The sequence below is a fragment of the Cibotium barometz genome, chromosome 55, assembly GCF_041138505.1.
Source record: "Cibotium barometz isolate CiBa-2024 chromosome 55, ASM4113850v1, whole genome shotgun sequence".
NCBI lineage: Eukaryota > Viridiplantae > Streptophyta > Polypodiopsida > Cyatheales > Cibotiaceae > Cibotium > Cibotium barometz.
The window spans coordinates 31,209,866-31,236,191 of NC_141100.1; the positions used below are offsets into that span (position 1 = coordinate 31,209,866).

The 26,326-nt window shown below is 40.6% G+C and overlaps 1 protein-coding gene and 1 pseudogene across 3 annotated transcripts; both read left to right on the forward strand.

The window, feature by feature from the left end:
• The first annotated feature begins 17,222 nt into the window (after positions 1 to 17,222).
• LOC147607613 (L-type lectin-domain containing receptor kinase S.4 pseudogene) lies at positions 17,223 to 26,093 on the forward strand (annotated as a pseudogene). Of its 2 annotated transcripts, none has more exons than XR_015264672.1 (4): positions 17,223 to 21,302; positions 23,032 to 23,097; positions 25,681 to 25,817; positions 25,906 to 26,093. The product of XR_015264672.1 is annotated as an L-type lectin-domain containing receptor kinase S.4 pseudogene, transcript variant X1 (transcript). The 2 variants fall into 2 exon arrangements; XR_015264673.1 differs by having other exon boundaries at positions 17,223 to 20,510.
• Positions 19,994 to 20,853, forward strand: LOC147607614 (uncharacterized). Its single transcript, XM_086790279.1, has 2 exons — positions 19,994 to 20,628; positions 20,778 to 20,853. Exons 1-2 carry the CDS (start codon positions 19,994 to 19,996, stop codon positions 20,800 to 20,802), a joined length of 660 nt encoding a protein of 219 aa, XP_086646405.1. The 3' UTR covers positions 20,803 to 20,853.
• Positions 26,094 to 26,326: the final 233 nt, after the last annotated feature.

Genomic DNA, 26,326 nt, shown 5'->3' on the forward strand with positions numbered 1-26,326 from the left:
AAGAAACCATGACTGGGAATATACAGGATGCCAAGTCACCTGAGGATGCATGGGACACCTTGGTGAAGCTGTATGAAACCAAAACCAACGCACAAAAGATTCAGCTGAAGAATGAGCTTCATACTGTGGAGAAGAAAAATATGTATGTGAATGATTATGCCATAAAGATCAAGGGCATTGTGGAATTCCTTACATCAATTAGTGTTTCTGTTGATGATGATGATAAGGTGGAAGTGTGTCTACGTGGTCTCGGGCCACAATAAATGTGTTCAGACTCGAGAGAACATTCCCAACTTCACAGATTTGGTGTCAATGCTGATCATTAAAGAGAAGAACTTGGGTAAAGAACAACAGTGTTCACAAAAGAAAAACAGTTCAGAGCAGCAGGCCTTCTACACAAGTGTAGGTAGAGGACGAGGTAGAGGTCATGGATGTGGCCAAGGTGGTGGCCGAACAGGTAATCAAAATTATGGTCAGCAGAGCCGAAACAGTCTCAGGATTCACAACAATAACACACAGGTGGAAGAGGCCAATTTAGAGGCAGGGGGAGTCAGAGAGGTCGTGGTAATTGGCAAAGACAGCATAATGATACATGAGGGTGTTTTTACTGCGGTAAGCCTAGACATGTCTAGGCAGATTGATCTATAAGAAGTAGAGTGACATGCAAAATGGAAAAGTGCAGCAAAACAACTATGCATCCTCTAGCAAAAATAATGAGGATAATGAGAGGTTGTTTGTTATGCAACATGTAGTAAATATTGTGTCTAAAAATTATGTAGCAGCATGTAAGGATGATGTATGGTATGTTGATTCAAGTGCTTCAAACCACATGATAAGTCTTGCTGAGTGGTTCAAGGAAATGAAGAGTCTTGAAAGACCTGGTTTTGTTGAAATAGGAGATGATACTACTCATTTGATTGCCCATGTTGGAGATGTGCCATTATCTATGCAGGATGGTAAGGTGAAGTACCTTGCATATGTACTTCATGTTTCGAACATTACAAAGAATCTAGTTTCTACTGGCCAGATGATTGAGCATGGTTTGCTGGTCCGGTTTAACCTTGGTGGCTATTATGTAGAAGACTTTGAAGATAAGTGCAGGTTGGTTGCAAAAGGCTATAGAGTGGGTAGAATGTTTACATTGAATGTAAATATGCTTGCAGTGAGTGCTGCAATGTTTGCAAATGGTTCAAGAGTTGTTGTTACAGGTATAGACATTTGGCATAAGAGAATTGGGCGTGTAAATGTGTACAGAATGAATTCTATGCAGATTAAAGAAATTGTGACAGGGTTGCCTAAGTTTAAAGTTGAAGGTATGTAGAAAGTTTGTGAAGCATGTCAATTTGGAAAGCAAACAAAACATATATTTCCACATGGCAGAAATGTGAGCAAGAATGTACTAGATGTTGTGCATTTAGATGTATGGGGTCCTGCGAAGACTATGTCTATGGGTGGCTACAGGTACTACATAACATTCATTGATGACCACACGAGGAAGCTGTGGGTGTATTTCATAAAGGAGAAGAGTGAAGTGTTCACTCATTTCTAGAATTTCAGAGTAAAAAATAGGCAGGAAAACATGTGAAGTGCCTAAGGTCATATGGAGGGGGGAAATACTTCTCCAATGAGTTCTTTGAATTTTTGTGAAAGAATGGCATTCAGAGACAATTTACATGTAGATACACTCCGCAGCAAAATGGAGTTGTTGAGCAAAAAAATATGCACATTGCAGAGATAGCACGAGCATTGATGATGACAGAGAAGAATATGCTACATAGCTATTGGGTTGAGATTGTGTTTACATTACTTTATATCATGAACAGGACTCCTACTACAGCCATACATGATGTAATGTGAGATGAGAAGTTTACTGTTGGCAAGAAACTTGATTTATCTCACATGAAAGTTTTTGGATGTATTGCACATGTGCATGTGCCAGATGAGTTGCGTACTAAGATGGATCCAAAAGCAAAAAAATGTGTGTTTATTGGGTATTCCCTTGAGTAAAGGGGATATAGATGTTATAATCTTGCTGCATGTGAATTGAGGGTAAGCAGGGATGTTGTATTTGATAAAATGAGTAGCTGGTATGTTGCTGCTAAAAAAGATGTTATTGGGGCTGATATAAGTGGAAATGTGGTTGCACAGAATGCAAGTCAACAAAATCAAAGTCATTGAGTGGACCAAGAGAGTCCTCATCCAGCGGTTCTGTTGATAGACCATGAAGTGGTTGGTTGTGTCATAATACCAGTCCTGAAAATGTAGTTGCTACATCACATAAAGGCAAAGAGAAAGTGGTTGAGCCCCTTGGTATGCTTGATATTTCTGCAGGGCATTCTCTTATTGATGGAGATTATATTGGCTCAGAGATTCTCTTATTGATGGAGATTATATTGGCTCGGAGATGAGGAACTTGGGATTCTAGCAATCAGGACACCTAGTGTGAAGAAGGCTATGGAAGCCATGAATGCAAAGCTACGAAGATCTGGAAGATTCAAAAAACCTGTGCAGAGGATGGTTATGTGGCACATCACTATATAAAGTTGTGTAAATTATACATGTTTTTATGAGGCTATTGGAAATGTGTATTGGGAGAAAGCTATGGATGAGGAGATGGATGCATTGTATGGAAATGAGACTTAGGATTTGGTGTCATTGCCTGAAGGCAAGAAAACTATTAGCTGTAAGTGGGTGTATAAGGTGAAACATAACAGTGATGACAGCATAAGTAGGTACAAGGCTAGATTGGTAGAAGCCAAAGAATATGCACAAACACATGGGATTGATTATGAGGAGAAATTTTCTATGGGATCCCTGCCCTCTCTGTGCATTGAACTCTCGAGAGCTAGCAGCGGAAGTAGCAACCTCACATGTGCAAGGCAGAGCTTCCTACTCTGGGCCTCGCCCACGAATGTTCAGACAAGAACTAATCCCTCATTTCTTCCAAAACCAAAGCCGCAAAAAACTTCCCTCGCCCAGAAAGCATAGGAAATTCTTACACGAAAATCTTTTAACGTAGTCAAGAGTCTTAACTATCCTCTATATTCCGATCGAACCCGCAGGTCACATGGCCGGATCAAAGGAGGAACTTGCACTTGGTTCATAGAGACCAATGCTTTTTCCCCCATCAGAAGAGGCACAACCGTTGATTCTTTTCCATAGAACAAGGATTATCATGTGACCTTCTTCAACTATCTTAACTTGAATAGAATTGAATTTTATTATAGGAATCCATCGAGCCTCTAACCCCATCCAATCTCATGGGTTAGCCAACCGCCCAACCACTGTATTGATAGGATCCAGTGTAAGAATTTGGTTATGTTTTGTCTCGGGTACCAAGGAAAAGACTTCCCAGACCCCCTAGCCGGCTCTCATGCAAAATTTTAAATAGACACACCACTGACACACCCAATATGAAATTACATTTTCTTAGATTCACTATTTCCAAACACCCTTGTAATAAAACCATAGTGTTTCCATCATAATCCTCAGTATTCCATTTCCAGGTCCCAAGTCCAACTTTTCCTCTTTCCAACCATAAAATCCAAATTCCAGTTATTCCTTCCTTGGCGTACCTATGGCATCATTGGCAACTAGAACGCTCACCACCTGGTCAGTCTCTCTAGGCTCACCTAGTACTTCACTTAGGGGCCTTTTTGATAGTTCCTAACCCATAGTACCCAGGATTATAATCAAGATAACATCATCAATCTCGTCCATTAGTGGGGCCCAAAAATAGGAAAAATCTATTTACTTTCAATTCTACCCTTTTAGTCTTATTACTGCACTTTAATGCCGTATTTGAAATTCCCACCAAATTCCACAGCAACCTCAAAAACCGTTTTCATTCATTCTCCCAACTTTCCATGTCTGCAATATGATTCTCTCTCTTTCTCCCATTCCTGCAGTATCTAAGCCATCTGTTTGAGTCTCTCCCAAGCTCTCCTTTTCCATGTGAAGATATTTTCTCTCTCTAGAGCTACCATCTTAGAGTTACTATTTCATCCATACATATTCATAGACCCCCAATTCTTGTTGTTGTAATGGCACTCAAAGAAGTAACAAACACCTCAGATAATCCATCAGGAGTGAGGAAGGTAGACTTGCATGTTTGCATATTGAATGAATATGCACCTATCAAAAAAGAACGTCTTAATGCAAAGGACAAGCAAGAAGGAAGACAACAAGGTCGGAGTAATGTGGATCTTTGGGTTGATTGATATTTATATCCTAATGATCATTCTTCGAGCATCTCTCCACCTTTCACAGATCTACCATCATTCATTCAATTTGTTGGAGAAGGTGAGAATGGGCTGCTTGGGTACTATAAACGCTTAAGCATGAGTGATGCATGGAGGATTCAATTCCTCCACTCACAAATACATAGCTTACAAAGTGTTTCAAATAGCCTGCATAGAACAATATTTTGGAGCTACAGAAACAAGGCAAAGAGAAAGAGGACCGCATAATAAAATTGCAAGTTACAATCTCTCGCTTGAAAAGCACCCCTGTAGGAGCAAGAGAACAAAAGAGGATGATGAATAACATTTAAAGACTAGCAGTTGGTGGTGCTCGCAACAACAAGTGAAGAATCCATGCAGCACGGTTTGTTTTCTTTTCATCTTTTATTGATGTTTCTTTATTTTTATATAATATTGGTAATGTAAGTAATCATCATTTCTTTCTTATATGAACTTTCTTAAAGAAGCATGTGGGGATAATAGTCCTCAAGGCATTGGAGATATTTTACATAGTTATGTCAGGAAATGTGATATTCTTTCCATAGTTTGAGACCCGCGCTACAGGAAGGTATGTCAGATACTTGCAGATGAAATACTTCAAGACACAACTAATATTTTAGGCATTGAAGAGGTTTAGAATGCTTGCGAGATGAAGTGGGCATCAGCACACGAAAGGATACCAGGCTCTCTATCAATTGCTAAAAGATACACTTCAAAATCAAGGCATCACACGAAATATTTTCCCTGTTCCAAGAAGACTAAGATTAGCAAAGAAAACATGCAATGATGTGCAACAACAGATAGGACAATACTACTACATCACTGATGAGTTGGCCATTGGGGCATGGGGGAAAAAGCGAGGCACCAATAATAGTAATATTATGTATCCTTACAATGAGTTCAATAATATATTTGTTGATCTAAAGCGTCTTTAGAAAGCCATGATCTTATTCTATGGATTGTCTAAAAACTGTATGTATCTTTTTCATCATCTTTGACGTAGTTGAATAATCCATGAAGTGGCAAAACTTAATATGCAAGGTGAAACATTTAGTTTTGTGTTGAAAATGGATGAGTGTCCAGATTGTTAAAGGGGGCAGCAAGAAATCATGCCAAAATGAGGAGATCATCGAAGTGGAAAGCTGGCACACAAGACCAGCATGTCATGCAGCATGGAGATCTTCACGAAGTTGAGTAGGAAAAATTTGGAAGGTTTCACAATACTAAGAACTTGGATTGTAACAAACATAACTTTGAATACCAACACAAAACATGGAATTTTGTTTATCTAGCCAAAACATGGTTGATTACAAAATCGAGTTGTGTACAAAATACAAGATCTACTTGCTTTCCAATCTATTCTCTTCTTCTTCATCCCCTTTAAGCATTTCTCCTCTATAACGCAGAAACTTCTTACGACTATAATCCTTGAGTGTTTTGACATCTACTCCGGCACCTAGGGCATAGCATAGCAAAGGAAGTATCCGGTTCTAGAAGGCCAAAATCCAAGACCATATCCAAAAATACGAATGGCAGCACATTTCTCTATGAGCATGACCTTATGTGAATTGTAAGAGACAAATGCATAACCTGTATATCTAGATAGTGCCCTGAATGCTAGTAAGGGAATTTTGACATCCTTAGAATACTTGCTGTGATAGACAATAAAAATTTCCTTGTCAATAGACGAGATGTAGTGTGCACGAGCAGAATCTTGCCCCACTCTTGCACGAGCAGCTCCACCACATCTAAGGAAGCCGTCTGCATCATCAAGCTCTATCTGCGTATTGACATAAAAGGCTTGCGTATTGACATAAAAGGCTTGACCACATGAACTCTTGGAAACATAAAAAAGATAACATAAAATCTCATAAGCCATCATTAAGCTCAATCTGCATTTATATATGGGATTGATTACCTTTTGGTTCTCATCCTCTTCCAATTTGGTCGCATCCCAAAGGTTAATGGATCCTTCTTCATTTTCTTGATCAAACTCTGTAAGCCTCATCTCCTTTTGAAGACTCTGAAAATCCTCTTCATCACTAGGAATAGAAGCTTCTCTCTCTTTAGCTTTGTCAAAGCATAAAGACATGTCCTCAGGAGATTCTATGAAGTTCTCGATAACCTCTATGTCCAAAGCCAACAAATCCTCTTTATATTCATTCTCTACATCAAGTAATCCTCTAGCAGCTTCACAACCATATGCAAAACTGCCAGGTAGTAATCTTCCTGAAAATTACAGAGCTTTTGAATATGGGAAATAAGCAAATAACTCTTCCCATTTATAAGGAAAGAGGGAAGCCCAGGGATGACAAAATTTGACTTTATGCGCTCTCCCTGCATAGAACCCTCTCCTTGCATAGAACAACCCTCATCAATGACTATAGATGCCTTCATCAAAGCCGCATTGAATACTGTGCTTGGAATGCAGTCATCATCAGATAAAAGGTCCATGACCTCTTCGTCCAGACTCACTTTTTAAAACAAAAGGCTCTTGTGGAGCATTCTCACTCTGCTCCTTAGTATAATCATCCTTGTCTGCAGCAGTAAGAAATAGATAAGCTACAAATCCAAAGTGCAACTCCAATAATTTCCCTTCATGAAACCACATTCACCTCCCACGGTGTGATAAAGTGTATCGTGCTTTGTCGGGATTCCGTTATCACACCGTGGAAGGGATTTTTTTAATCTATATAGATAGCTTTACCCTTTTAAATGTCACCTTCCACGGTGCGATAAGGAAGTTTGTTCTCTGTCCCAACAAGCTTATTGCAGCATGGAAGGGAAACACCGTGAAGGAAAATTTTATCTCTACTACACCCTTTTGAAAGTCACCTTCCACACAGTGCGATAAGGAAGTTTCTTCTCTGTCCGAATAAGCTTATCGCACACCGTTAAGGAAAATTTATGTGATTTGTGATTTTTATCTCTACTGCACGTGCCATTTTGAAAGTCACCTTCCACCATGATGCGATAAGTTTGTTCTCTATTCGAACTCACTTATCGCACCGTGGAAGGGAAAAGGAAAAATTTGTGTGATTTTACTCTCAACTGAAAGTCACCTTCCACGGTGCGATAAGAAAGTTTGTTCTCTGCCCGAACTCGCTTATCGCACCGTGGAAGGGAAAAGGGAAATTTTTGTGTGATTTTTATCTCTACTACATGCTTCTGAAAGTCACCTTCCACGTGCAATAAGGAAGTTTGTTCTCTATCTGAACATGCTTAAAAGATGCAGGGGAGAAGAGAGCTTAAGCTCTTGCAAGCACACACACACTCACAAAACTCTAAAAGAGAGCACACAAGGTGAGAGGCTGAAAATCTTCTTCTTCTTCACACAACACTCAACACACCATATACAAAGATAAGAGTACACACAATATGAAAAGGTACTCAACCAAATACATACTAGGGTTCTCTATAGTGTGAACCCAACTAAATGAGCTGGCGCTATAACTATGCCAGTCTCTAAAATGGCTGTCACACAGCCTGTCATCCCACTGGCCGAATATCACCCATGATCTCACCAACCATGCCAGTGGTGTAAGTGTGGGGCCTATCCCCCAGGCGGGTCATCAGTGTCCACCACCTCACTAGATGAGCTTGATATCTCAACACTCCCCCTCGAGCTCAACTCCATCTCATGTACACCAAGCGAAGCCCTGAATCTGCAGCTTCTCTGTACACCCAATGCTTTGGTGAAGATGTCAGCCACCTGATCCTGTGTGCTGACATAAACAAGGTCAACGTCTCTTGCCAAAACCCTCTCTGACAAAATGGTAGTGGACCTCTATATGCTTCATGCGAGCATGAAAAACTAGGTTCGTGGCCAACTGTATACTGCTAATGTTGTCACAGAAAATGACTTGTCTCCACTGATAGACCCAAATCTACAAGTAGCTTTCTCAACCAAGCTACCTCCATGCTGCCATAGTAGCACCTTTGTACTCAACCTCTGGTAGTACTGGATAAAACAACCGTAGGCTGCTTCTTGTTGCTCCTGTTGGAATTAGGGTTGCAAGAAAGCACACAAAGCTTGGAGAAGAAGAAGCAAGAATGCACACAACAAAAAGTGTATTAGATTGTGTCAATGTACAAAAGATCAGTTAGCCCTAAAAGGATGGGCGTATATACAAGCCGGGGGAAAAAACCTCCTAAAGAGGGAAAAAGTGCCCCGGCGGTCCTAAGTGTGTTCATACACATCACTGCTTATATATATGGCAACAAATCCCCCCTGGGAGTGATGGTGTGAACGAGAGCTAGCACTCATGTATAGGGGAGTGCCATGCCCAAAGTAGATCAATCCACAAAGGGGAGCAAGCCCAAAGCTTTGTGGAAAGCTTTGAACTTCTCACGAGGAAGTGCCTTTGTGAAAAGATCGGCGAGGTTGTCCTGTGTTGGCACATAGGCCAAGCTGATCTCTCTTGCTGAGAGTCTCTCCCTGACATAGTGATAATGCACCTCAATGTGTTTTGTGCGAGCATGAAAAACTGGGTTTCTCGCAACTGCCAATACGCTCTGACTGTCAGTGAAGATAGAGATGGCAGACTCCTGTCCAACACCCAAGTCAGCCCCATAAGCCGTCTGAGCCACACACACTCAACCGTAGCTGTGAAAGCTGCCCTGTACTCAGCTTCACAACTAGAAGTGGCCACAGTAGGTTGCTTCTTGCTCAACCAAGATATGCATGACCTACCGAGCATGAAACAAAAACCACTTGTGGACACTCTTGTGTCATAGCAACTAGCCCAATCTGAGTCCGAAAAAGCATGTAAATCTGGCGGCAACGATCCCCCCTTGGGATAAAACAACCCAAGATGTATGGTGCCACTCAAGTAGGGAAAGATGCGTTTAACTGCCTTCCAATGCTGAGACCCTGGGCTATGCATAAACCTGCTCACCTGTGAGACTGCAAACTGAATGTCTGGCCTCGTAATGCATACATAAATGAGGCAACCAACAATTGTCTGATAGAGTGTGACATCAAAGTGATCTCCAACATCATGAAGACTCAACTTCAAACCTGTCTCCATTGGAGTAGTAATAGGCTTGCAGTCTTCAAGGTAAATCTCCACAACAATGTCTCAATATACTTTGTCTGACACAAAGCAATACCTCCATCACACTGCTTAAATTGTATCCCCAAATAATGATGCAAATGCCCCAAATCTGACATTTCAAAAGAGGCATTCAAATCAGCCTTAAAATCAGTAATATGACTCTCATTTGGTCCTATGAGCAGCATGTCATCGACATAGAGAGCAATGATTAGATGTACATCATCCACACGTTTAACATACAAAGTGCTTTCTGTTGGACTATTCTGAAAACCATGTGCAGTCAAATATGCATGTATCTTTTCATACCAAGCTCGTGGAGCTTGCTTTAAACCATATAAAGCCTTTTTCAACCTGCACACTTTGTTTTCCTGCCCTCTGATGTACATTCCAACCATTATGAGCTGCCAATGCACAAATGCTACAAATGGTAGTCATACGACAAGTGGGAGCAAAGGTCTCATCAAAATCAATGCCCTTTTCTTGAGCATATAAAGCCTTTTTCAATCTGCACACTTTGTTTTCCTGCCCTCTTTGAACAAAACCACGAGGCTGTGATACATACATATCCTCATGCAAATCTCCATTCAAGAACGCAGTCTTTATATCCAACTGATGTACATTCCAACCATTATGAGCTGCCAATGCACAAATGCTATGAATGGTAGTCATACGACAAGTGGGAGCAAAGGTCTCATCAAAATCAATGCCCTTTTCTTGAGCATAACCCTTTGCAATAAGCCTAGCCTTATAGCGATCAACACTGCCATCTGGCTTTCGTTTCAACTTAAAAACCCACTTACATCCAATGGCCTTTTTACCAATAGGCAAATCACACAAAGACCATGTACCATTCTTCATTATAGCATCATATTCACTTTGCATTGCAGCCAACCAATTTTCTGAATTTTGTGCCTCATCAAATGAAAGAGGTTCTTCCTCTTCACACATACTAGACACAGCCAAAGCATAACAATCTGATGCATAAGAGGCATGCTGAAAACCTGAACGAGTACGACTAGTCATAGGTGCATCAATCTTACTATCACGCAAGGTTTGCACCAGCCATTTAGGCATACCTCTAGCCTGCTCATTTTCAACCCTATCCTCATGAATTACATCTTGTAAATCTGCATCAGAAATAGGCTGATCTATGATGTCGTTTGAAATTTGCATAGGCTGAATATTTGCCTCATTAGGACTTACATTTGAATTCCCACCTGTAAACAGAGGCAACAATGTATCAAATACATCCCGTGAGCTCACACCTGTCTCTTTGGTACATGATAACAAGGGCTGCACAGCATCTTCCACAAAAACAACATCTACTGCGGATGATACAATCTGTAACCCTTGCTTTCAGCACTGTAACCAACAAAAATGCATTTGACAGCCTTATCATCTAATTTTCTGCGTTGTTGCACAGGCACTAAAGCACAGGCCAAGCAACCAAAGACACGCAAGTGACCAATAGAAGGCTTCCTGCCATGCCAAGCTTCGTATGGAGTAATAGACTGCAAGGCCTTAGTGGGACACCTGTTGAGTACATATGCAGCACACATGACAGCGTCAAGCCAAAACGCATGTGGCAAAGCTTGGCTCTTGACCATGCATCGTGCCATCTCCATAAGTGACTTGTTCTTCCTCTCAGCAACACCATTTTGCTGAGGGGTATACGGCACTGTACATTGGTGTTTTATCCCATGACTAGCCAGAAATGCATCAAACTCTTTAGACATGTATTCCCCCCTCGATCAGAACGGAGGGTTCCCACAGTACAATTGGATACATTTTCAACCATAAGCATAAACTGTTTGAAGCACAAAAACACTTCGGACTTTGCCTTCAATGGATATACCCATGCATGCCTTGAGTAATCATCAATGAAAGTCACGAAGTACAAGTGTTTACCAAATGACGGAGTTTGCATAGGCCCACATACATCACTATGTACAAGCTGCAATTTGCGAGTGGCCCGCACAGAACCATCCTTTGGAAACGCAGAACGCTGCATTTTGCCCAAAATACAGCCTTCACAAACATGTTTCAATGGTGCCTCAAGAGGGGGCAATGAAGCAACCATATCAAATTTCTGCAAATGCAGCAAACTAGCAAAGTTTAGATGACCAAAACGAGCATGCCATAGTTTTGCATTTGAAATTGCCTTTTCATCAGAAACTGCATTTGCTGAATCTTCCACAGACTTGTCATAAGAATTGAGCCTATACAGCCCACGAAAAGGACAACTTTCTACAATCCAAGAAAATATATTATAATACACATTGCACTTTTGATTGGTAAATTATAAAAGATTTTACAAAAATGATTTGAAAAGGAAGCTTGGAAGGTATTGTTCTCGAGAAGTTCATTAACTCATTGATATACCCTTAACCTCCCATCCACTCCATTCGCTTATGAATCTTCCTATTATTCACTTTGAATTGTGCCTTGTTAATATCCTCACCTCCTACGATTTGAAGATGCTCCCTAAAATTTAGGAGTCTCCAATGTCTACTTGCACTTACAACTTCCACCACACCACTTGGCAACCGAACACATATGTCAACAGGTAAAACAACTTATTCATCTGCCTGCATTGGAACCCAATAACTGTTCTTTTTCATCCACCGCTCAATAAAAGCATATGTACAACGTGGAACGAGCTTTGAGATACCGAAACGAAACACTAGAGTCTACTATATTACACTTGAATGTGTCATTTTTATGCACCCCCTCTACAATACTCCAGTGCTCTCCAAGCAAGGCAACCATGTCATCACCGAGTACTTTCTTACACACAAACATGGTAGATGTTTGTGAGAAGGTAAATTGATTGAACATCTTAGCAAAAAGATGTATTGGGCATACCCAACTAAGACCCACAGATCGAGAGGGCTTTGCAAACTTTAAAGACCCTTGTATATCACAAAGCATCTTTGATTTCATGACCATTACAGTCCAAGCATCTGGGATTGGCCTTTCAATAGAAAAGAGGGGGGGAGATGTTATCATCTGTAACTTACCACCATCATGTCTTGGAACCACATAGAAGTGTTGGTAAAAGAAACCTTTTTCTTTGAGAAGTTCTCCACTGTTTCTACAAGAAAACATTGCTTCACCGATATCTCCATGTAATGATTGAAATGTTCCAGTAAGACTGTGTAATGGCTGCTCCTCTACCAAGTTTGAGGGGAAAATGTCTACAAACAAGAAATAAGATGACTTAGAAAGAAACTTCTGGCAGTCAATTATATGCTCCTTTCAAACTCATGATACTTATGGTTACATGGAAACTTAGTTTGTTGGCGAAGATGGATATCTCGTGTTGTGTAAAAGTGTTGTACCATGGCCACAAGTTCTCCATTGCTCGCCTTTTTGAAACCCCATAAAAACGACCTTTCCAAAATGAAGCTCCATCACATCTCGCTGTCAAACTCGATGGAGACCAATTGCAGTAGGATGTAGATAAACCCAAGAACCCTTGCGAAATGCCTCTCCCACCCAAGCACCATCATCATCTTTCCTATTGTGCAGCGATATCTCCTCAATCTCATCTTTTGGTCTTCTTGGTGCGGCCATATTAACCTGAAGCTAAATGTGAAGCTTGTTGTACGAAAGGTTAGGATTGGGTGAATGTTCTAGAATGAGATCCGTAGATTAGGGTTTTGGAGGAGCCTTGGAGAATGAAGAGATGAAAGAAGGGAGGAGATTAAGGAGAGTATAGTTTGGATGTTCAAGAAGCTAAGTGGACTTGAAAATGAGATTTTGGTCTATAATCAAGTTTGAGACGAGTTTCTGGAGGAAAAAGCGACTGTTTTGGAATAATGAGCCACGAAAATTGTGGGACCACACCTACCTACTCTAACCCCCTACTTTTTGTACGAGATAATTGTAATTATAAGCATCGAAAGCCTAGTCCCCCTCCCTACTGCCTAGTCTCTCTCCCTATATACAAAGGAGACCAAATGTGCACACTCCTCTATTCTTATTGGTCCGTTACTAATTACTTTCATTAGTAAAAGGCCCAAAATATATTCAAATGCCCCCTAATGGTGGTATCAGGTTTTTATCCATCAATATTCCAAAATTTCTTCTCCCTTAATCTGCATTTCTCAAGAAGGATGCTCCATTTTAATTATGCCAAAACGTCTTTGATAATTTAAAGGTTGTGTTGGTAACAAATCCTATTTTGAAGCTATCATAGAGTTTAGTGAGCCTTTTAAAGTTATCACTGATTTTAGTGTATTCACTATTGGTGGAATACTCATGTAGAGGGATGCCCCATAGCATATGAATCCCAAAAGTTGAGACCACACAAGAGAGATGATAATGTCCATAACTTAGAGCTACTTGTAATAGAGCATGCTTTAAAGCTTTGGTGATATTATATTCTTGGGTAGAAGTTCACCTTGGTAAAACTGATCATAAGGACTTAAAATGGGTCTTCACCTAGAGTGATCTCAATATGAGGTAAAGATATGCCAAAAGGTTAAGGTCGAAAGAGTAAAAATGCCAAGGAAGTTGCATCCCTTAGACATTTCACAAATCATATGAGAATACATAAGTATGAACTTTATCACTAGATTAGCTTCAGTTTAAGATATGACTCCATCCTTGCAGTGGTGGATCAATTAACAAAGGTTGCTCACTTAATCCCGATAAATAAGATTTATATAGTTTTAGATGTTGCTAAGGTTTATACTTTTTAAGATGTTGCTAAGATTTTCTTGAAAGAGATATTAAACTTACATTGATTGCCTAGGAGAATTATGAGTGATAGAGATACCAAATTTATATCTCGGTTTTTGGTTGTATTTTTCAAAGTTGTAGATATCTCTCTGGATCTTAGTACTTCATATCATCCCAAAATTGATGGACATAGAGAGAGAGAGAGAGAGAGAGAGAGAGAGAGAGAGAGAGAGAGAGAGAGAGAGAGAGAGAGAGAGAAAACCAAGTGATTTACGATATCCTTTGGGTATTTGGTGGACGAGAACCCATGAGGTGGATAAACTATATGTATTTAGTGGAATTTGCTATAAAGTTTCTCATCATTAGAGCATTGGGATGAGTCTATTTAAAGTATTATATGGGCAAGATTTTGTAACGCCTTTAAATTGTTTCAACCCACTAATCAGAGTGGAAGTGTTTAAACAAATGCTCGATGAGATGGATCAAATATAGTCTATAGAGAAAAATATCAAAGGCCCAGTGGTTAGGCGTAACACTAGACCCATGGAATTGGAGAAGGCTGGGTTGAGTCTATGTAACTGGTCTACGTAGAAAAGGATCAAACAATGGAAATTGGGTGGCATGGTGGGCCCAAGCTTGCAGGTACTTTCCAAAATGAGACCAAATTATATATTATATCTTAGAAAAAGTCAATGTGGGGAGAACAGATTAGATTAGAAGTTAGGAAAAGTATAGAGAAGTTTCTTTCATAATCGCGGAGTGAGGACATCTTGTTGAGCCTAAGGGAGCTGCTTAATGTGACCTTCTTATGAGGATTATGAAGGGAAGGTGGAATCATACATATTTTCTCACATAAGGATTGTTCTTGTTAGACCTTGCAGAGCTGCATGGATAGCCAAGTGTTTGGGATATCGCTAGTGATATGAGGCCTCAAGTCACTCTACCCTTAGTGTAGTTTTCCACTGCCAGCTTATTATGAAGATAGAGGGGTGGTCTCACATAACCTCACATCTGTACATGTTTACCCCTTCTCATTTATTTTTTGATAGGCTTTAAAAGATTCACAAGTAAAATGCCCCAAATAGCCATTTACAAATGAGGGGTGTAAGCAAGGTAAGATGATTACATCAAGATCCTAGGAAAGTTTTTGTTTTGAGAGAGTTTGATTATACTATACTAAGTGCCAGGGTTCAAACCATAGACTAGCCTCAAGGTTATGCTTTCTTTTTTATGGTCACCGTCACTCCCATTTTTGGTCATTTCAATTGTTTAAATACACCCAAAGATCCATATGAGCCAGCAAATGATACACTAATTCTAGAAAATACGTTCATACTTTGTGAGCATCTTGCCATTTTGAAGGGAGACCCTGCCTATCAAAATCAACCATGTCGAAGGTCTTATGACTTGAGCTAGAGCCAATTGTCAGTTGGCTTTTCATGCCGCATGTCATCTTGTCTAGTTCATTCAGATTCCAATTTAAATTCAAACATAGGGATGTCCTTGCCCCTAGCATCATGACATAGGGCCAATTTCCACCCCATAAGGAGGATGCCCATGGCATCATGACTAGTTTCTTGCTCGATTTGCAACAACTGATTGCTATAGAACACAAACCAAATGCTATGTGTGCACACATTTAGCAGATAATTTTCTCTCTCTTTGAAGGTTGCAGTACTCTTCCAAAAAGATCAAAACCTTCACAAGAAGGGTAAAAACACAATTACCTTTCAAAGGAAGGGATAGGTTTTAGGAAATTTAGTTATATGCCTTTCCACCAATCTCTTCATAAAGAAAAACTAATTAAAGAAAAGCCCTTCAAAAGAAAAATTAGGGGTGCCTTTCAAATTCTAGGCTTGCTCGTTTACAACCTCGATTGCTATAGAAAACTAATCAAATGCTATGTGTTAAGCTTGCAAGCATTGCATACAAGGTAATGTGTAGTGGCACGTTGTCCTAAAGTAAACCGTCAACTTTATGAAAGACTAGTATTGCACCCGCGCATGCGGCGGGGCAGACCAAGGTTCCAGAAAAGAACTATTCCCTCTCTACAACCATCTCTCTCTCTCTCTTTCACACACACACACACACACATGCACATGCACATGCCCTCTCCCTCTCATGTAAACGCACTCTCAAATGTTGAAACTCTCTTTCTCTCTCACATGCAAACACATATACACACCTGCTCTCTCTCTCTCTCTCTCACACACACACACACATGGACACACTCCTCTCTCTTCTTACACTCTCCCACACATAGAAGCGATCTCTCTCTCTCTCTCTCTCTCTCTCTCTCTCCCTCTCTCATGCATACATACACATATGTAAATATATAGTATATACAATATTATGTTTTAGATACATATACCTATACATAGACACATATACTTATACATATATACATATATTTGAAAATATAAATACAAACATCAACATAATTTATTTAATTTTGATTAAATATTAATGTGCGAAGATGGGTGATAAGTTGTGGTCACTTTTAAATATATAAATAGATATATCATACACACATCGAAACACATACATACACACACACACACATACTACGTGCGAGTGTGTGTGTGTTTGTATACGTGTGTGCACGTATCATGTGCTTGTGTTTGTGTGTGCATGAACATACATGTGTGTGCATCGACATACATATAAATCTATTTATATATACATGCTTACATACCTATAGATACACATACATACATAATATATATACGTGTGTGTGTGTGTGTATGTATATTCTTTTTCTAACACATGTACATAATATATGTGTGTGTGTGTATATTCTCTCTTACACATGCACTCTTACACATGCACATAATATAATATTAGAAGATGTGTGTGTGTGTGTGTGGGGAGGGATGGGCAATTTGCTTTCTAATGTATTATATATATATATATATATAAGAAACTCAATGAGTAAATGGTTTGATGGTGACAACTAATTGTGAGCCCCAATGTATCTAGGAGTGTAGGAAAGAAACCCCCAAAAACTTGTCTTCTCTTCTCCTTTCTCCTTTTCAAAAATTCTCCCTCTGGTGGTGGGGACTCTTCCTTTATCTTGTGATATAGATGTTGGATGTTGAGACGGCCACGTAAAGGGGTGGGGAATCTTCCTTTTATCTTGTAATAGATAGATGTTGAGATGGAAGGGGTTTCGGTTCTCTCGAGTCTCTCTCTGTCTGTCTCGCACGCGCTCTCTCTGTCTCTCGCTACCTATCACCTAAGCTGTGTATGTGAGGCTCGTGAGTCGTGATCCCTATGACTCCATGGGTCTGCAGATTCTATGCTAGCTTTCCCTGCTTCCCTGCACGTGTACAGAAGCGCGCATGCGATCTCTGCATGAGATGAAGCATTCTGTCGCACATCATTGTGCATTCATAGCAGGCATCATGGCAGTTCATGGGTCTTCCCCTGCACTCCTTGTCTTGACACCCATTCAGCACGTTTTCAAATTCTCACCATCTAGAGCTCGCCATCTCCCTTCGAGGCTCGAGCTTCTTCCCTCTTTCTGATGCGCCCCCTCCTTACTGACCCAGCGTCTGGTCTTGAAAAATTTCACGGTCGATTTTTCAGAATTTGAAGCTTTTTTCCCAACCTTCTTCGGGGCAAAAATTATTTGATAAATGAAGCTCCTGCACAGATCTCAGCTGCTGCTGCTCACCTTGCTCGGGTGCCTGTGTTCGTCTCTGAAGGCTTCTGCAGTAGATACCAGCTTCATCTTCAATGGATTTGATGGGACCAATATAACCTTGAGTGGGGTTGCAGAGTTTGATGCTAGGTTGATCAAGCTCACAAACGTGTCTGCGCGTTTGTTTGGCAGGGCATTCTACCCTTATCCCATATACATAAAGAACACCACCACCAACGTGGTCTCCTCCTTCAGCACTACTTTTGTGTTCTGCATCACCCCCCTGTATGAGACCCTAGGAGGCCATGGCATGGCCTTTGTCATGGCCCCTTCCCTTGACTCCAAAGGTGTCTTTCCAAGCCAGTACCTTGGCTTGCTCAACGCCACCGACAATGGCAATTCCTCTGACCACATCTTTGCGGTGGAGTTTGACACTGTCCAAGACCTTGAGTTTGCAGATATTAATGATAACCATGTGGGTATTAACCTTAACAGCATGATATCAACCAACTCCTCTGTAGCAGGCTTCTATACCTCCCCCATCAATACCTCCCATAATGCGAGCTCCATGACGGTAATTAATCTCAAAAGTGGACAAGTCGTCCAAGCTTGGATAGAGTATAATGGGTGGACACAGCAGCTTAATGTCAGTATTGCTCCTGTTTGGCAGCCTCGGCCCGCTATCCCACTTCTTTCTGTTAACCTTAACCTGTCTGAAGTGCTGGAGGAGCATGCATATGTGGGATTTTCTGGCTCTACAGGGGTGATTTCGGGCACACACAGAGTGCTCTCATGGAGCTTCAACAGTAATGGAGTGGCAAAAATCTTGGATCTATACATGCTGCCGTCAGTTGTACTGAAAGCCTCTCTCCTTGCATCCAAGGGCTTTAAAATAGCCATCAGCATGTTGATTGTGCTTTCAGTTCTGGTTTTCGGTACTCTAGTAGCATTGATCTTGCATAAGAGGAGCCAGAGAGAGGTAGTGGAGGGTTGGGAGCTTGAATTTGGGCTACATAGGTATAGCTACAAGGAGCTGAAAAGTGCTACAAGGAGCTTTCATGATAAAGAATTGCTTGGGGTGGGCGGTTTTGGACGTGTTTTCAGAGGGGTGCTGCCCAATTCTGGGCTTGAAGTGGCTGTAAAAAGGCTGTCCAGAAACTCTGATCAAGGGGAGAGAGAGTTCATTGCAGAGATGGCGAGCATCGGGCGGCTGCGGCATCGCAATCTGGTGCAGCTTCGGGGGTGGAGCCGGTGTAGGGGGGAGCTTCTCTTGGTGTATGACTACATGCCCAATGGCAGCCTGGACAAGATGCTGTTTGGCAGGTCAGGCAAGGCTCTTAGGTGGGAGCAAAGGCACAAGATTGTGAAGGGGGTCGCGGCAGGGATGCTCTATTTGCATGAGGGATGGGAACAACAAGTTCTCCATAGAGACATCAAGGCCAGTAATGTGTTGTTGGATGCAGAGATGAATGGTAGATTGGGTGATTTTGGTCTAGCAAGGCTACATGAGCATGGGCAAAACCCACATACAACAAGGGTAGTGGGGACATTTGGGTACTTGGCACCAGAGTTTGCAAGGACAGGCAAGGCAACAACAAGCACAGATGTGTATAGCTTTGGCGCTCTGCTTCTGGAGGTGATGACAGGGCGGCGGCCATTTGAGCACCGGGTATCGGGTGAGGCTTTCCTTCTTGTGGAGGGGGTGTGGGATTTGTACACAAAAGGGATGCTTCTTAAGGCTGTGGATCCAAGGCTTGATGGGTTATTTGATGCTGAAGTGATGCAGAAGGTGCTTATGTTAGGGCTTTTGTGTTCTCATCCTGACCCTCCAACTAGGCCTTCAATGAGGCAAGTGGTGCAAATGCTTGCCAATGAGGCACCCCTCCCTCCACTACCCAATTTCTCATTTCAATATGGGCTGAAAGGTGACGCTGAACCTCTATCTTTCTCATCCTCTTCAATCAAGTCATGGAGTACCCTTGATGCTAGCACACACATAAGTGCTCGTTAAAGGTCTATGCCATTGCCCAAAACAACTATAAGCATAGCATTGCAGAAGAAGACAATTGAAGATGGTGAGTTGGGCTCTCATTTCAGCTCTTGCATTCTGTTGGCATATAAGCCATATCATCTAAAAGGCTATTCACACTCACGCATGTAGCCGTCTCAAAGGCTATAAATAGCCCCTCATGCATGTAAGCGTATAACATCTGATGAACGAAAACCGCCTTATGTAACTGTCTATCTCTGGTTCTTCTTTCTCATGTCTGTCTAACAGCAGTAATCCATGGCTTTCTTCCAAAATCTCTTGAGGCCACCAGGCTTTTATATGCCTACCAGCACCTGTGGAAGCGCCCATCCCTGCTATGCCTGATTCTTTCAATCTCTCTCATGCTGACTCCATTTTGGGCCTTCTCGATCAATTTCACACGCCGAGAACCTGTGCAAAAGTTTGCACAGAAGAAGATCAAGCAGATGATGCTCCTGCTTCTATTCGAAGAAAAGAAGAAAATAAAGAAGAGGTGCACACAGTGCATGAAATCACAGATGCACATGAAGCCCACGAGCATCTTCAAGAAGCCCTGGTTCAACCATTTCAAATCCAGGCACAAAATCCCCTGATGTCTGAAAGTGCCCACAACCAATATGCTCCAAAAAACATAGTCGAGGAGGATGAACTCCAGGCAAATTGCCTGCTGCTGCACATACAAATTACGGGCAATGTAAAGCTTCCACAGGGGATGCCTTCTGCCAACCATGGTACAGAAGAAGAAATCAATCATGTTCGTGATGCTGGCCGACAAGATGTGAATGCTATGGAGCAGAAGCTTAAACAAGCAGAAGATGCCCAAGATGCTGTGGCTGCGCCCCCAAGCCCCAAAGGTACTTTGCAATTTCCTGTTTTTGCTGTGCTCCAAGCCCCTAATGCTCCATCTAGCAAGAAGAAGCTTTCAATCCCCAACAAGTCCGACTTGCTACTCACGTTACCCAACAAGCAAAGGTAAATCCGGCATATGTTTCCATAACATCTGATGAATGAAAACCGCCTTATGTAACTGTCTACCTCTCGTTCTTGTTCTTGTTTCTTTCTCATATCTGTCTAACAGCAGTAATCCATGGCTTTCTTCCTCAATCTCTTGAGGCCACCAGGCTTTTATATGTCTACACATTCTAGCACAGCCAAAGGATAAGCATTGCCAAAGACAAGTGCATTGGTATCTGCTCATAGAGCTTTGCAAAAGACAGCTGAATTGGGTTTTTCTTCAACATTGCACCACAGCAAAAGGTAGATAATTTTGCTAACTTGAATTCAGCTAACTTACCTTAGTTTCTATGTATAGAGATGCAGTTTTGATTCTTTTTGGTTTTTTTTAGCAAAGTGAGCTTGAACTTTGGTGTACTGAAGCTTCTCCACATTTAAGTCATGGAGCACCCTTGATTCTAGCACACACATAAGTGCTCGTTAAGGGTCTATGCCATTGCCCAAAACAACTATAAGCATAGCATTGCAGAAGACAACTGAAGATGGTGAGTTGGGCTCTGATTTCAGCTTTTGCATTCTAGCACAGCCAAAGGATAAGCATTGCCAAAGACCAGTGCATTGGTATCTGCTCATAGAGCTTTGCAAAAGACAGGTGAATTGGGTTTTTCTTCAACATTGCACCACAGCAAAAGGTAGATAATTTTGCTAACTTGAATTCAGCTAACTTACCTTACTTTCTATGTATAGAGGTGCAGTTTTGATTCTTTTTGGTTTTTTTTTGCAAAGTGAGCTTGAACTTTGGTGTGCTGAAGCTTCTCCACATTTGAATACTGTTTTCAAGCTCTGTAAAGAGTCTCTAATGTAAAGAATTATACTGTTGAAATTCATCTTCCTGGAAGTATGTGCCTTGTGTTGGACTATCAACTGACAGTGAACCCTTTGAACAGTAACGCTATTGTGTCTGCATCCAAGTCCCTCAAAGGTTCTCCTAAAATGCATAAGCTGTTAATCTAGGGAATCAGGCTTTGATCTAAGAAGTGTTTCAATCCCTATATGGATAAATTTAATTTTCTTTCTTAATCCAGGAAATGTGCTCGTGATCTAAAGAAATTCTAAGAAGTGATATAATTTTCATATAGATATTTACTATAAATCTAGGAAGTGTTTTAATTCCTATATGGAGAATCCTCTCTTGATATAGGAAATGTTGTTGTGACCTAGGAAATTCCAAGAAGTTAGATGATTCTTATATAGATATTTCTTCTCAACCTAGGAAATTGTGGTTGTGATCTAGGGAAACTTAAGAATTACTTAAATTCCTATGTTGAAAATATCATGGATAGGCATAAAATCATGCCATTATATCTATCTATCTATCTATATATATGTATGTTGTATGTATGTAATTTTTAAAATAATCATTGAAGTTTTAAAAATTATACATTACAAATGGAGCATTGAGAATGCAAAAGAAGGTCTCTAGGTAGGATATTATAGAAATGGAAACTAAGAGCAAGCATGTCAGCACTCCATTTGGGTTCCAAGTTGTGGCATCAATGTTTAAATTTGAAGCCCATTTTAGGCTTCAAGGGCTCTTTTAAGCTTAAAAAGATGCCCATTTGGATATCATAGAAATGGAAACTAAGAGGAATCATGTGAGCACTCCATTTGGGTTCCAAGTTGTGGCATCAAATGTTTAAATTTGAAGCCCATTTTAACCTTCAAGGGCTCTTTTAACACATTTTATGTGTTAAAACTATGAAGTCTCAAATAATTACCAAAGCATCATATTGAAGCTTGGCCAAAGCATCATATCTAAAACTAGTAGACAGAAAATTGCATAGGGTTTTGTTGCTAGATAGTGATTACAACAGCGAAGTTAGCAGCGACCTAGAATTTGGGACTCTCCCCTAGATCACCGTCGACGGGTGTCTTTTCTTTCTACCTACTTTGACTCCTTGCACATGCAAAGAGGATGCTTGCACAACAGCATTTTCTCCCACCAAACCTCTTCCATCAAGCGTCACTTCCTCTCCAAGGTAAGTGTCCCTTTCTTTTCTTGCTTTCTCCCAAGCTTTAATGGAGAGCTTCAATGCTTTCTTGCATTCTAAGCTTTCATGGAAAGCTTCTACATAGCTCTATGTGAGTTTTTCTTTCCCTCCCCCTCTCTTTCCTCTCCCTTGCCCTAACCCTAGCCCTATGCATAGAGCTCTAATAGAGAGTGTTGATGGAGCGCAAGCTATCTATTAAGCATTCTATGCATAGAGCTAGGGTTAGGGCAACATAAACCAATTTTTTTCAATCACCTATGCATTACGAATAGGGTTTAGGGTACTCACCTCTTTTTTATCTTCTTCTCCTTGCTTGCTACTATTTATAGAATGAAATATCTTTTTGATTTATTATGTTTCTTTTTTGTAGGTTTATTCAAGTGAACAACTAACAAGAGTCTAGGCCAATCCTCTCCTACGGCTTCTCAAAGAAGAGGTAAGTCCTCTTTTTCCATTCTTTGTTTATTCTTTTCTCTTTGTGTTATTGTACCCTTGGGTGCTGAGATTAGAGTTAAGTCAAGTTATGCATAAGCCTTATATAAGGTCTATACATAAGTCTTATGCATAAGCTTCATGCATTGGCTTAGGCTAATGCATAGATCTTAAGCATAAGGCTTAAGCTTATGCATAAGCTTAAGTATTATGCTTAAGCTCTATGAAAAATAAGCCTAAGCCTTATGCATAAGCCTTATTCTTAAGGCCTATGCATAAGCCTATGTATAGAGCTTACACATAAGCCTTATGCATAAGCTTGAAGCTCTATGCATAAGCTTCAATCTCTTTGTATAAGCTTAAGCCTTATGTTTAGAGATAGAAGATTATGCTTAAGCTCTCTTTGCATAAGCTTAAGCCTTATGCACAAGCTCTATGCATAAGCTTAAGCCTTATGCCTAAGCCTATGCATAGAGCTTATGCATAGGCTTATGTATAATCCTTAAGCTTAAGGCTTATGCATAAGGCTTACGTTTATCCATAGAGTTTAAGCATAATTCTTAAGCTTTATCATAAGGCTTAAAACTGCCTTTAGCTTTAATAGTGGGGAACGTGTGGAAAGTCCTCAGAAGTTATCATCGAAAAGGGACACCATCCACCCTTCTTGTTTAAGAAGTATTGTAGAAGGTCTCAGCAATGTTCTAATATCACATGTTACCTGTTTTGTTTAAGCTTTAAGTATTCTTCTATTAGAGCATTCTTGTGTTGTTACCTCTTTTGTTTTATAGCTCTCTTGCACTAATTCTCTCTTTTGCCTTCACATAAGAGCGGTAAGCTCTCTTCTTCTTTTGATTGCTTACAGCATGTTTTTCCTTTATTGCACCCTTGGGTGCTGGGTTTAGGTTTAGCTTAGGTTTACCTTTATGTCTAGGCTCTTGCAAGCTGTATGCATAAAGCTTCTATGCATAAGGCTCTATGTGTAGATCTTTATGCTTCAGGCTCTATCCATAGGCTTTATGCATTAGGATTTATGCGTAGAGCTTTATGCATAAGGCTATATGCATATGTTCTTGTGCAAGCTCTATGCATAAAGCTTATATGCATAGGATCTATGCATATAAGGCTATGCGTAGGCTTTATGCATAAGTCTCTATGCATAGAGCTTTACGCATAAGGCTCTATGGGTAGGATTTATGCATAGCGCTTTATGTATAAGGCTCTTGCAATCTCTATGCATAGGCTCTTGCAAGCTCTATACATAAAGCCTATGCATAGTGCCTTATGCATAAGACTATACATAAGACTCTTAGCGTACGTTATATGCATAGAGCTTTATACATAAGGCTCTATGCGTAGAGCTTTATGCATAAGGTCTTTATGAATAGCTATTTATGAATGTTTTATGCTTCAAGCAATTGACTCTTATGCATGTATTGGGTTAGGTTGTATGTATAGGCAATGTTAATTGGCCCATCGCAGGACCCAAATGTCGCAAATCTACTCTCTATCATCAACGAATGATATGGGTAGCATGCTTGGTCACAATTTACTCATACATAGGTATAGTTTAACAAAAAAATTTCACATACACAAAGTTAACCCTTGATGTGTTCTATAAGTCTTATCGTGTAATAATATATGTAGGCGAGCTTATCATCGGGCCAATCGACGCCATGGGTGCAATCTACCCCACTTGGCTAGTCAGGGTAGACCATACCTTTGATAGGTGCAAGTTTGAGGCACGGGTCCAAGTGGTGTAGGCCCATCATGGTATGACTATGATGAGCCTACAACACCTACCTCGACTAGACCTACCCCATCTCTCTCACATTCGTATTCACCACCACAAAGACAACGTAGTAGGGAGTCCGGGGGGCTAGTAGACGTGCTAGGGGGAGAGCAAGCTGTTTTTGCTTTGGCAAAAGAAGCATTAGGTCTCTCGATGTGTCTCCCAGGGGGGCTCTTCATCTGCTCATTTTATGAGACAGCCCCCAGGAGACCGATTCCACCATTTGATCCACGCACCCTATCATAAAATGTGGATGTTAATGGTGTCCTCATGATGGAAGCACGAGGGAAGAAAGTCATGAACTGCATGCATGTACTTGCTAACCTAGAGTTCATGAACTTCTTCAAAAAGTGGAAAGCACAAGACGAGATTTCAAAGCAAATGTCATTAATGTGCTTAAGCCAGAGTTTCCCATTCCACATGTGGGCCTTTGCTTCTCAAAGGAGTGGATGAAGAGAAGAATAAAGCTTTTGCTCTCTAATAGGAGAGAAAACATCAAGAGAGTGGCATAGAACAATTTAGAAAAAGCTAAGCGTTTGGACACAGGCGGAGTGGAGGCATGCATGTAGCTTCGTGGGAAAGCACCCACATGCTTTTCAACAATACGTGGCGGCGAGTGCTTCCTCACTATTACGGAAGCGAGGGGCTTTCACACTTTGGCTCGGGAGGAAAGTCCTCCTTCATTGCTCATTTCATAAGTACCTATTTTACTAATCATTTTCTTCTCCTCTTTCATTTTGATTTGTACTATATTGTTTTCTTTAACTAAATGTATATTTTCTTAATTGTTTTTTGTAGAGGAGGTTGTTGAGCGTGACCTAACAAAGGAGGAGTACGACTATGGCTATAGAGCTCCCCATCCGCAATTGTGGGCGTGGATGCGTACACGAGGTATACACTTGGACGAGTCAGTTTTGGGAACTTAAGCAGATGAGGTAAGTAGTGAAACAACCCTTCTCTTATCTATAACTAATTGTCTTTTATTGTATATAACTTACCTTGCGCTTGATGGCATGTATGTAGGATGAAGGGGAAGAGGAAGATCCAGATTACGAGTATGAAGCAGTAGAAGGAAGTGAAGAGGAGGACAAAGATGATGATGATGAGTACTTAGAATTCGATGAGGATTTCGATTAGCCACCTCTTATTTGATTATTATTTTTGTATATATGGCTAAAGGCCCAACAATTCGTGAAATATAATACATTTTGAGCTCACTTGCATTCTTCTTAATCTATGTATTTTTCGTGTTTATGTTTGTATCACAAAGCTGTGACTCTATTTTAATTAAAAGAAAGAACTGGGGCATGAAAATAACACTTTTATAATAAAAATTTTCATTATGCATCTTTCTATGCATAGAAATTAAATTCAATGAAAACAACACTTTTATAATAAAAATTTTCATTATGCATCTTTCTATGCATAGAAATTAAATTCAATG